At 48.8% G+C, this 12,844-nt stretch overlaps 1 protein-coding gene across 3 annotated transcripts in view; it reads right to left on the reverse strand.

Moving 5' to 3' along the window:
* The window catches only part of IFT43 (intraflagellar transport 43), a 108,189-nt gene that overhangs the window by 19,668 nt on the left and 75,677 nt on the right, over positions 1-12,844 (reverse strand). For all 3 annotated transcript variants that reach the window (XM_070378466.1, XM_070378467.1, XM_005889629.3), the window contains 2 exons: positions 8,866-8,898; positions 8,184-8,230 (listed from right to left, as the gene is read on the reverse strand). In XM_070378466.1, coding sequence (XP_070234567.1) covers positions 8,184-8,230; positions 8,866-8,898 — 80 coding nt within the window. The remainder of the gene's footprint in view (positions 1-8,183; positions 8,231-8,865; positions 8,899-12,844) is intronic.

Here is a 12,844-nt window from a genome sequence, read left to right on the forward strand (position 1 = left end):
AACTTGTCATTATTTAAAATATGAATTTGACAACTTTCACGTCATGCCATCTCCCCTCCAAGCTCACCACAGGCCTCACCATTGTTTATGGTCAAACACGCCTGCTGTTTCAAGTGTTTATATTATCTGCCGAGCCCCTAGAAACATTTGAGTTCACAACCTGCCTTGGTCTTGCAAACAGTCCCTCTGCAGTACACTCTGGTTAACCAACAGAACCCCACACCACCTCTGCACAGCACTTACTCTCTGCTTCTCATTTAAAAAACACGTCTCATCCCAACAGCTCCTTCCTTTCTCTGTTTTTCTGTTCTCTTCCCTCAGAAGCCTGAGGGAAACATCAATAAACAAGAGAATGTGTTTCTCTTCTCTCCCTCAGCTTCTTCCCCAGGGAAGGAGGAGGAGCACCAGGTATCAAGAGAGATCCAGGACTTCCCTGGCACTCCAGTGGTCAAAACTCCATGCTTCCAATACAGCGGATGCAGGTTTAATCCCTGGTCTGGAAAGGAAGTGAGTTAAGAGCATCAAGAGGAGGGAATGAAGGAGGAAACAGACAGAGCTGGACTCCATCTTAGGCCAGGCTGCGAACATTAGGCTACAGGCATGGTCACCCTCCCAGTGGACTCTGAACTTTGTGCCTGGTGTCTATAGAAATGGCATACCCATGGAAAACCAGACCCCTGGATAAAAGCGCCTCAGGACTTGTACTTGGACTCTCCCTTGCCTAAAAGAATATGCTAATTATCTCTGTAACAAAGTGGTAAATTCCATTATGTTTATGAGGATATGACCCCAGGCCTATTGATAAATATCCACTGTTTATCTAGTCTTGTGACACATGAATCATGCGTTAACTTTGATCCTATCTCTCTTTTACCTTGTCCAGACTAGTTTCAAGGAATCTGGGGAGGTGGGTTTGAGCAAGTACACTTAGGGTATATGAGGCTTCCCTGGTGGCTCAGACGGTAGAGCGTCTGCCTGCAATGCGAGAGACCCAGGTTCAATCCCTGGGTTGGGAAGATCCCCTGGAGAAAGAAATGGCAACCCACTCCAGTACTCTTGCCTGGAACATTCCGTGGACTGAGAAGCCTAGTGGGCTCTGTGGGGTCGCAAAGAGTTGGACATGACTGACGCTTCACTGGAAAGTAAGATCCCACATGCTGCTCAGTATAGCCAAAAAAAATAAAAGCAGAAACATCTTTTGAAGAGTGATCTAGGGAGGCTGAATGATGAGAAATATATCTCAAGAGACATGGCTCCTCAAAGTCTACATAAAAGAAGAGGAGGAAAGAAGGCCGGGCATGTCTCACCAGACCAAAGAAACCTGGAGGGCAGGGACTGTCTCACTCACCACCATTTCCGAGACCTGGAGCAGCACTGCCCACAGGAGACGTTTCATGAAGACCCCCTGGCTTTCCTCGGTGAAGGTTCATCTCCAAGATGCTCAGAGGAGGCCCTGGACCTTGGCTCCTCACTTCTATTCCTGGTAATTCATCTTCTCCTTCGAGATGGCTCGTCAATCACACAGCCCTACCAAGTACCAGAAGAGGAGTAGCCCCTTCCAAGGTGAGAATACACCTCACTGATGACCTCAAAGAACCTGGATGTGATTATTTTAATTAAAAAAAATGTATTTATTTATTTGGCTGTGCTGGGTCTTGGCTGCTGCGTGGGCTTTTCTTTAGTTGCGGGGAGCGGGGGCTGTTCTCTGGTTGCTGTGTGCAGCGTTCTCACTGTGGTGGCTTCTCCTGCTGTGGCGCACGGGGGCGAGGGTGTGCAGGCTTCAGCAGTGGCAGCACGTGGGATCCAAGGTTGCAACTCCTAGGCTCTAGAGCACAGGCACATGGCCTTAGCTGCTCTGAGGCATGTGGGATCTTCCCAAATCAGGGATCGAATCCAGGTCTCCTGCATTGGCAGGCAGATTCTTGAACACTGAGCCACCAGAGAAGCCCCCAGATGTGATTTTATTAAGGGAACCAGTAGGTTTCCTCACAGGTGCCCAGAGATCTATTTAACGTCATTGTTGAATGAGCGTCCATGTCCATGTCCAGGTTCAGGGCAATCATTCATGGAGTTTCCCCACCCACTGGTTATTCTAAGTTCAAAGGAGCAGGCTTAACTAGCCAACCAAGTAATTCTCTGAGCAAAGATAATTCTAGAGACTAGTTATATGTAACATATGATTCCTACGGCAAAATGGATTCTAAACATTCACATACGGTGAAATGGACTAAGTCGAGTGTGAAGTGTAACATATGAACTGATTTTCCATTAAAGGACTCAGGGATAACCACATGGAAAACAGATTTATGCCAGGGCAGAGACATACCTCCTAGAAGGTAACATCAAGTGTACTCTGACAAGAAAGGCTTTTTTTGCTTCAAAGTCCTGGAGCCAAAATAAAGGTCAAATCACAAATTTCACATTCCAAGTTTATGAAAGGGAAGAGAACACCAGAGGTATTCTCCGAAAACAGCAACTCTCTTCTCTCCTTCCTTAATGGAATTGCATCAGGCATCCTATCAATCATGCCAGCACTGTGTCTTACACACTGGGGAGCTGACACTTACACAACCGACCTGTGCAAGGAGATGCCAACACAGCAGAGGGTCGTGCTATTTGTTACAGCCCAGGGGCCAAGAGCAAGGACTCTGGGGCCAAGATATGTGTTCAAATCCTGGTGCTGGGCTGCGTTGTGCTAGTAACACATGGTGAACACAGCTGCCTTCCAAACCCTGGTGTTGGCACTTACTAGTTGTGTGACCTTCGGCAAAGTTGCCTTTCTTTGCCCTAGCCTCCCCATCCTTAAAATGGGGATGATGACCAATTAAAATGTCCCTTAACAAGTGAATAGATAACCAAGATAACCAAAAATGTGCTATGTATCCATGCAATGGCATATTATCAATAAAAATGAACCGGCTAATGATACATGCAACCAGCTGGATGGATCTCGAAATCATTCTAATGAGTGAAAAGAGTCAAACGCAAAAGCATACATATGTATGATTTAGTGTCTAAAATTCTAGAAACTACAAACCACTCTATCATGACAAAAAAAAAAAAAGAGAGATCACAGTTGCCTAGAGACAGGGGCAGAGGGAGGATGGACTGAAGAGAATGAGAGCAACTTTCGGGCGTGATGGGCACGTTCTGCACATTGATGGTGGTGGAGGTTTCACTGGGTATACACAGCTGTAAAAATTCACACTGTGCACTTCGAATGAATGCAGTCTATCATATGCAAATCAGACCTCAATAAAACTGATATAAAAAAAAAAAACCTCTCCCACAGATTTGTTTTGAGAATTAGATGAGAAAAAAATGTGCAACACCAGGCTTGATAGCTGGCACATGGAAATGTTTGGTAATGCTGGTGAGGGCAGTGGGGCTGGCGGAGGCCACGGCACGAGGACAGAGAGCGCCCCTGGGGGTCAGAGGACCTGAGTCCCTGTTCAGCCCGATGATGCCGTACAATAATGCTTAGGCCTCAACCTCTCAACACGTCAAACAGCAGGCCTGGGCGACATGGCGTATAGAGACGCCAAAAGCTGCAACAACTTGATTCTAACGCGATGACGCCACAATTGCAACCAGCATCGCCTTCTAACGATGCATGTGTGGTGTATGTAAACTTCAGTATTCAGAGGGTTTTGCTGTGATATAGTTACTCCTTGAAATGGAGCATTTTCACACAACTGAGGGCTTCCCTGGTGGCTCAGACCATCAAGAATCAGCCAGCAATGCAGGAGACCCGGGTTCGACCCCTGGGGTTGGGAAGATCCTTTGGAGAAGGGAATGGCAACCCACTCCAGTATTCTTGCCTGGAGAATTCCATGGACAGAGGAGCCTGGTGGGCTATAGTCTATGGGTCTGCAAAGAGTCGGATACGACTGAGTGACTAACACTTTCTTTTTCTCCCAATTGAAAAAAATGGAGAAGGTAGGATTTCAGAAGTCCTTTGAGGGGAGTTGAAAACAAGTCCAAGCTAGGGTGGGAAGAGGTGTGAAGAGTTCCAGTTGAGTAAACCCTCTGCAGATCAGGGATTCACCAAGCACCCCAGCGTCATCAGCATCACAGTTTCCAAGCACACTGTACCTTGACCACCTGGTAGGGATCCTGCCTCCTTGAGCCCATTGGCACATCCTTCTGGTTGCTCTGCGGCCCTGTGTAACCAACGGCTGAAGCAACAGAGCCTCTGAGGCCAGGCCGACCCAAAGTGTGGTAGAAGCCACCAATCAGTGAGCATCACAGCTGTCACCGTAGCGGCGGCAGAGGACGTCCCAGGAACACGTCTGGGAAGACAGACTTCTGGGGACAGAAGCGCAGGGTACCTTGTTGACCAGCGCCACCGGGAATTAATAGCGGGTGGAGTAGCTTGGCAGCTGAGACGAACTGAGTGAGAAGAGCTGAGGCGGAATATCTAGCAAAAATAAATGACCTTGTTGATGAGAGAGAATGGAAAAGCAATCAAAGGGCTAAAGAATGATAGAAGGAGACTCAGGGGCTCTTACTAACCCTTAGAGCGAGTGCAGACTCAATTCCTGACCTCTAGTGACTACCTTTCTACCTTCATACCCCTTTGGGATGAGATGAAACGGAAGTACTTGTGCACACGACTCCCTCTCCAGTCCTCAGTCCTGGCTTTGGAGGCATCACAGCAGGGCTGTCAAATGTCAGTGTGCAAAATATTTATCTGGGGAGCTTACTTAAATTAATGCAGATTCCCTGGGCCCCAATCCCAGCTTCTACTTTGCCAGTGGCCTGGGAATCTGTATTTTTAAACTTTTTATTTTGTTCTGGGGTGTAGCCAATTGACAATGTCGGGATGGGTTTCAGGTGAACAGCAAAGGGACTTAGCCATACATATGCATGTATCCATTCTCCCCCAGGGCTTCCCCAGGTTGAGATGGTAAAAAATCTGCCTGTAATGTGGGAGACCTGGATTCGATCCCTGGTTGGGGAAGATCCCCTGGAGAAGGGAACAGCTACCCACTCCAGTACTCTGGGCTGGAGAATTCCATGGACAGAGGAGCCTGGTGGGCTACAGTTCATGGGGTCACAAAGAGCTGGACACGAGTGAACAACTAAGCACTAAGCACATTCTCCCCCAGAAGCCCCCTCCCACCCAGGCCAGCACTTAACATTGAGCAGAGTTCCCTGTGCTATGCAGTAAGCCCTTGTTGTTTACTCATTTTAAATACAGCAATGTGCACACGTCCATCCCCAACTCTGTGAATCTGTATTTTAATCACCCTCCTAGCATATTTCACAATTGTCCTATATGACTCTCACCCTGATCCTGTGTGGTAGCTATGGCACAGAGAATCATCTATGTTCCCCAGATTCAATTCTCTCCTTCACCTTAGTCACATGCAAAGGTTAGTTAATAGAAGGCTTTGGAACTCCACTTCTGGCCATGAGAGAGTAACTGGTACCAGACTTGCCTTCCTGTTATAAACAATCAGAAAACTAGAAAAAAAAATACGAGAAACAGCTGCTTTCACACAGTGGAAAGAGGTAACACAGAACTGGGACCCCTGAGGGCAGGAAATGAATGGAGTGGGCCCTTCAGTCACCCTAGCTTCCGCTTAAAGGTGCTTCCCAGGCACTGGTACAGGGTAGGGAACCCCGAGTCAGGCACAGGCAGTCTGGAGGGTTGAGGAGACACAGGTCAAAGTTTAGGTGGCTGGGATTTGAGAAACAACCTAAGTGTCCACTGATAGATGAATGGATACAGAAGACATGGTGTGTATATATATGTGTGTGTGTGTATACAGACACACACACACACACACACACATACAAGGCTTCCCAGGTGGCGCTAGTGGTAAAGAACCCGCCTGCCAATGCAGGAGACTTAAGAGACACAGGGTTTGATCCCTGGGTCAGGAAGATCCCCTGGAGGAGGAAATGGCAACCCACTCCAGTATTCTTGCCTGGAGAATCCCATGGACAGAGAAGCTGGGTGGGCTACAGTCAAAGGGTCGCAGAGTCAGACATGACTGAAGCATCTTAGTGCACAGCACACACATACATACATATATATATGTATGCATATATATAAGCATGTGCGTGTGTGTGTGTGTATATATATATATATATATATGCACATGCTCACGCTGTGTGCTAAGTCGCTTACATGTATATATATACATATGTAGGGCTTCCCAGGCGGTGCTAGTGGTAAAGAACCTGTCTGCCAATGCAGGAGATGCAGGAGACCCAGCTCCAATCCCTGGGTTGGGAAGATCCCCTGGAGAAGGAAATGGCAACCCACTCCAGGATTCTTGCCTGGAAAATCCCATGGACAGAGGAGCTTGGTGGACTATAGTCCATGGAGTTGCAAAGAGTCGGGCACGCCTGAAGGGACTCAGCACAGAATACATATACACACAAACATGTGTATGTGTATATATACATGCACAGTGGAGCGTTGCTCAGCCATGAGAAAATGAAATCTTGCTGCTTGTGACAACAGGGATGGACCTGGAGGGTATTAGGCTTAAGTGAAATCAACCAGACAGAGGACGACAAACACCATATGACCTCACGTATGTGTGGAATCTAAACCACAAAACAAACACAATACAGGAACAGACTTCAACACACAGAGGACAAGCAGGTGGCCGCCAGAGCAGGGGGTGGGGTGAACTCGGGCAACAGCAGGAAGAGGCACAAACTTCCGGGGATAACGTACATAAACCGCTGGGAAGTTACATCCAGCATGAGGAGTATGGTCAATAAAATTGTAGTAACTTGCGTGGGGACAGATTTATCATGAGCTCATTAATGGGCAAACGTCAAATCAATACGTGGCACACCTGGCACTAGCATAACACGGCCCATCAACCACGCTTCACTTAAACCCAAAGAAACAACGGCCACAATGATCTGAATCTGATGAAAACCACAAATCCACAGACTCAAGACGTTCAAGTAGGATAAACACAAAGTAACCCACAACAAGGCACATCGTGACCAAATTGCTGAGAATAACAGATAAGGGAAAATAAGTCTTAAAAGCAGGACAAAAAGACAGTGCATACAGGGGAGCAGAGATAAGGAGGACCACTGGCTTCTCGGCAGACAAGCAAGCCAACGGACGACGAACCAAGTACCTCAAAGACTAAAAGGGAAAACCGAGGCGTCAGCCCAGAATCCTTTATCTGGTGAAAAGTAAAGACATTTTTCAGACGAACAAGACTGAGAGAATTTCTTGCCAGAGGACCCGCTCTACAAAAAAATAAAACATTACATGAAGCGCTTCAGGCACAAGGAAAATGATACTAGATGGAAATTGAGTTCTACACAAAGGAACAGACTGAGGAAATGGTAAATATGTGAGTTAAAAAAGAGGCTTTGATCATTCAGGTCCTAAAGATAACCTCCCCTCTAGTAGGTTTCCTGCAAAAGGTACACACAAACTTTATCTCTTTTCGAGTTCTGAACACGGGCTTCAGCTGTGACACGGCTGCTAGCCGCTGAAGCACTGTTTCTCCCTTATTTACAGCATCAGCCTTTAACCAACTATGTGCCATGCACTAGAGATGCAAAGATAAACAAGACAAGGTGTCCACTATCAAGGAGCTTAGAGCCTGGTGGGAAGAACAACTGAGCCAATAAAGCGTTAAAGCATGACAGTCACTCAGCCCTGTGACCACAGGCAACTTCATCGCTCTGTACTTTAGTTTCCTCAAATATAAAAGTGGGATAATAACAGTACTACCTCGTAGGGCTGCTGTGAAAATGAAATGCTTCAGCATCTATAAATTGGGAGAACTGTGCCTGAGACTAATAATAAAGAACCAATAAGTACCAGCTATTATTGCTGTGGGGGGTGGTCGTTACAATGGAGGTTTGCCCAGGAGGTTGTGGGCACAGGGAGAAACAACACCTGAGTCAGAGACGGCGGGTGGGATGGCAAGAGAAGACAGTTCAGAGGAAGTGATGCTTCTGGCCAAGTGCTGAAGGACAAGGAGGAATTAATGGATAAGGAAGTGGGGAGGAACCCCAGGCAGGGGCAGCAGCACTCGGCCAGGCACAGAGACGCAACCCACAGGCCAGGACGAGGCCACAGGGATGTGGCCAGTAAAGCCTGCAGCAAGTGGCACCTTGGCTGTAGCCCAGGAGATGCTCTGGGACGTCTCTGGAAGCCCTTCTGACTTCCTCCACGGGCATCTTACCTCCTCCGTCATCTGATCTATCCAGGCTCTGCTGTCTGAGGCGGTGGCTGTCACCAAAAAAAAAGGAAAAGAAAGGAGGAAGTGAGTTTGAAACACAGGAAGGAACAACCTATTATATTTTGATGGCTTCCATTGCTTTTCCTAGGTGAAAATGTCTCTGGACCCACCTTCCTCCACCAGCTTGGTCAGGCCTGCTTCGTCAGTTTGGTCTGCTGTGCAAGGCGCACAAGCTGTACCATCCCACCAGCAGCATCACACGGACTGCGAAAGGATGCTCCTCCCGCCTACCTGCACACTCCGTCTTGACCCAGAAACCTGCCTTCTTTCTCTTTGATATGTCTGGGGAGGAGGCTAGGATTAGAAGGCTGGTGTTCCTTCTGCCCATCTTCATCAATAAAGCAGAACCTAAGGGTCAGTCCTGTTGACACCTGAACGTACAATCTAAGACCCAGGGCGTGGGAGACAGGACATGGCCATCCATGCCAGAGTCCAGCCCTTCAGCTGCAGAAGCAGCATTCGCTGAGCCCCTGACTATCACTCTGATCTCCAGCCCGAGCCCAGCCCGCTCCCTGCTGTCTATGTTCGGATGCTGCGTTCAACAAAGGCTGAGCTGATGAGGACCACACAGACCGCATGGTGGACTAGGGTCACACAGGATGCCGTGAGAATACTTGAAACATACTCCTGTATTTCTTCAGAAGCCCTCCTTTGTGACCTGAAAGAGAGAGAGACAAAGTTCATGAGAAACTGCTAGTCTCTGCACTGGGTGGGACACTGGAGGGGTGTTTCAAAAGTGGGGTAAAATGAGAATAACTCAAGTGATCTATCTGTCTGGATTCCTCTTTATAGACCAAGGCCCACAACCAATGAGAGAGTGACGGTGATGCCTTCTTACGCCCTTTTCTCAGCATGTCGCCACATTAAGCTGTTGAGCTCGAGTGCTTAAATTGAAGGAGAAGCTCAAAACTCAAAAGCGGTGTGGATGATACCGTGCCTTCTTTTTCTTTCAACAATTAACTGATCAGTTTACAGGAGCATGCTCTTAGGACGGAGGCCGTGGGTCTCGTTTGGAGCTGTTGTGCTAACACACGTAGTTCCCCGTGAGCAGAAGGGGATGAACCAGCCGTGCAGTTCAGGCCTGACTTCTTGCCTCCCCCATGGGAAGGACCGCAAGGCCCTGTGAGTGATGGTGGCCTGTTCACACGCTTATGTGAGGCCTGGGTTCTCCAACCTGAACGTGTGTACAGACCATCTGGGAAGCTTGTCAGACATGCAGATCGCTGGGCCCAGCAGTGAGAGATTTCTGGATCGGCTGTCTAGGGGAGGGGGAATACATCTTAACTTTAACAGTCGTCACCCTTTAGCCAATCTTACTTAGAAGACTTAAGACCAGCGTTTCTCAGAGGCTCAGTAGTGACCTGCTTGGATTAGAATTCCTGGGAATTTGAGCATGCATTACACCGAGATTACTTTTCTGTATGTGTGACAATCTCTGTGATAACAGAGTATTTGTTTTCTTTATGAAATCTTTTAAGTCAGAAATCAATCACCATGATCCATGCGGGCACAGGGTGATGGCGATGCCTTAATGGCTGGGAGGCAGGATGCCTGAGAAGTTCCTCCCCAGGAAAAGTGACCTCAGGACCAACCGGCACTTTCTGCAAAAATGCAAATAATTCTCCCCGAGAGGGGAAAGGTAAAGTAAACCCTGGGACCACTGCCTCTGACTGTCGTGGTGAAGTTGAACGCCATAAACATGCTGTCCGAAGGAGCCGGTCCTGTCACCAGCAGCAGGAAGGCTTGTATGGAAACCGGGATCAGAGGAGAGGAACAGGCTTCAGGAAGGTGGTCGCCCAGGCCTGCACCTTCCCGCTCTACAGAAGGGGCAGTGCCATCTCTGGTTACCCTCAGGAGTCTTAACAGAATCGTTCTTTCTGAAGCCCTGTGCCAGGGGAAGCAGCAGCAGTGACTCGGTCGGAAGGAAACCATAATGATAAGGCTACTCTTCGGGGGAAGGCTGATTAATTGCCATTTATTCACTCATCATCTGAATCGGTGTAATTGCTGCTGAACCCACGTCCAGCTCCACCCCACTCTCAGGGTAGCCCAGTATCTTCCTGCATCTCGTTGCATCCCGCAGGGAAGGAGTTGGAACTAGAGACCACGGCCCCCAGGGATGGAGGGCGGGGATGTCCTCAGGTGGCATTCTGTCTGTCTGTCTGTCTCTCCATCTCTCCTGCCAGAAACAGCAGGTTCTGGGCGAGCCTTCTGCTCGGGAGATGGAAAGCCTAGTGGGAACCTGTGTGGGGCCCCAGAGAAATGGCGTGAAACCCTGCCTGTAGAACAGTGGGCCACTGTCAGGCCATACCAAGCTTCAGGTAAGTTTGGGCTGCGCCACACCACTGATTATTTTGGTTTGGTTTCATTTTGTTCTGTTTTAACATGAATTTGGTGTCCAAATTGGTTTATTTTGTACAAAAAAAAAAAAATCTGGATTTCTGAATTCTTCAAATATGAACACTGGCAACACTGCACTTACATTCCCTTAAGGAAAACTTGGGGAAGCTGGGCTGTGCCCAGCGCCCTCCCCACTGCAAGCCTGAGCTCTGCCCTCCTAGAACTGGGGGTCCCTACTAGCTGAGGCTGGGAAAGATCGAAGGCAGGAGGAGAAGGGGACAACAGAGGATGAGATGGTTGGATGACATCACCAACTCAACAGACATGAGTTTGTGATGGACAGGGAGGCCTGGAGTGCTGTGCAGTCCATGGGGTCGCAAAGAGTTGGACACGAATGAGCGACTGAACTGAACTGAACTAGCTCTTTATCACTGAGCCTGTGGTGCCGGCTTGAGGAAGCAAGTGAAGCATTTCCCGTAGCTGTGCAGCTACCAAAAGTGAGAAAGCAAAAGGCAGTGGGAAGCATGCTTCAGGAGAGCAGGCAGAGGGTACATTTCTTCACAGAACCGTGATTATGCAAGTAACTTCTGTTCCTCGGTGATATAAGTCAAGCGGCTATTCTGAAACGATCCCCACTTCACAGAGTTACTATACCTGACCAGTCAGTCCCCAAAGGCACCTCAGGCCATGCAGTGACGTGAAGTCTAGCACAAGGATTTTCAAACCACAGGTCGTGACCCATTAGTGAGCCATGAAACCCATTTAGAGGATCACCAGCAGCCTTTCTTTTTTAATCTTTCTTTTTTTTTCAATAGCAAAGAATAGTGAAGAGGGTATATTGCAAATCGTAAAGATAAATATTATGTAAGTTTTTTTTTTAGGTTTATATACGGATATACCCAGTCATGATGGAGAGTGCATTTTTAAAATTGCTGGAGACAGGTTAAAAAAAAAAAACACGTGGTGTTCTATCACCGCCCAGCAGGTAACCCAAGAAGGAAGGACGTGGGGCTGCAGTCCCGTCTCTCCCAGGCTGTGTGGGTGGGTGGAGGCTGACAGAGGGGACAGCGGGTTCTGGGTCATCTCGTCCTCGCAGACACATTTCCGGGGACGCGGTGTGAGCCGGGCCAAGCCTGAGGCAGGAGGACTGCAGAGTGGCGGCCAGCTCCGCCCCAGGCTCCCCCAGAAGTGCTGTGAGAGGGTTTGGGAGCCTGGCAGTTATCATACTGGGGAGCCCACTGTATAGAGACACAGCACGCTTTGGGATTTTCAGTGACTCTCGTGCATATCAGCAGTCATTCTGGAAAGGAGGCAGCCGCAGGCTCCGGGAGCATCGTGTCACACACAGACTGGGACCGTGGGTGCCGTGCTGTGCACTTCTGTCCACGCCACAGAGCCGGTCGGTGGCGAGGCTGAAACGAGACTCCCCATTGCCCACCTTGCACCCCCGATTCCAAATGCGCTGCCCTGAGCCCTTGCAAAAGCAGGTACCCGCTGATTCTTAGCTGTCCCCTGGGCTCCCTGAACACTGCTTGGATTTACTGGGCTCGCATGTTTTCCATACTTACAGGAGACAACAGACAGCTCATTGAAAGCTTGACAGAATCCTTTACACGAGGAGTTCTTAACCAGTGGACCACAAGAGAATCACCCCTGGGAAGCTTTTGCGGTGTCCACCCCAGGCCCCACAAGCGAGTAATTTCTAGAAAAGGAACCTAGTCATGGATGTGAGAATCACCACTTGAAACCTTATGTCAGAGAGCAGGCTGAACTCACTAGTTGCTAAGCAGCAGGAGGTAAGCCTTTTTGCCTTGTCCTTCCGAGTTGCCTACTTTCTCCCCTGTGTGTTAGTCGCTCAGTCGTGTCCAGCTCTTTGCGACCCCATGGGCTGTAGCCCACCACATTGCTCTGTCCATGGAATTCTCCAGGCAAGAATCCTGGAGTGGGTAGCCATTCCCTTCTCCAGGAGATCTTCCCAACCCAGGGATCGAACCTGGGTCTCCTGCATTGCAGGCAGATTTTTACCACCTGAGCCACCACGGAAGCCCTTTCTCCTAACACAAGTGACAGGCTGAGGGGAGGAAGGAAACGGCCTTATGGACTGAAGGCTCCATTCCCGAGTGACCCTGAACTGGTGTTCCAGAGACTCAGCTGGGATTCCCCAGTGTTCGTAAAAGCTCAGCAGGCGCCCTCCGCCCCGGGAGGCCCAGAAGCAATTCAGGTCCGATTAGAGATGCTTGTTCAATATTCAAAATGTAAAACAC

Source organism: Bos mutus, chromosome 10, assembly GCF_027580195.1.
Source record: "Bos mutus isolate GX-2022 chromosome 10, NWIPB_WYAK_1.1, whole genome shotgun sequence".
In the NCBI taxonomy this organism is placed as follows: Eukaryota; Metazoa; Chordata; class Mammalia; order Artiodactyla; family Bovidae; genus Bos; species Bos mutus.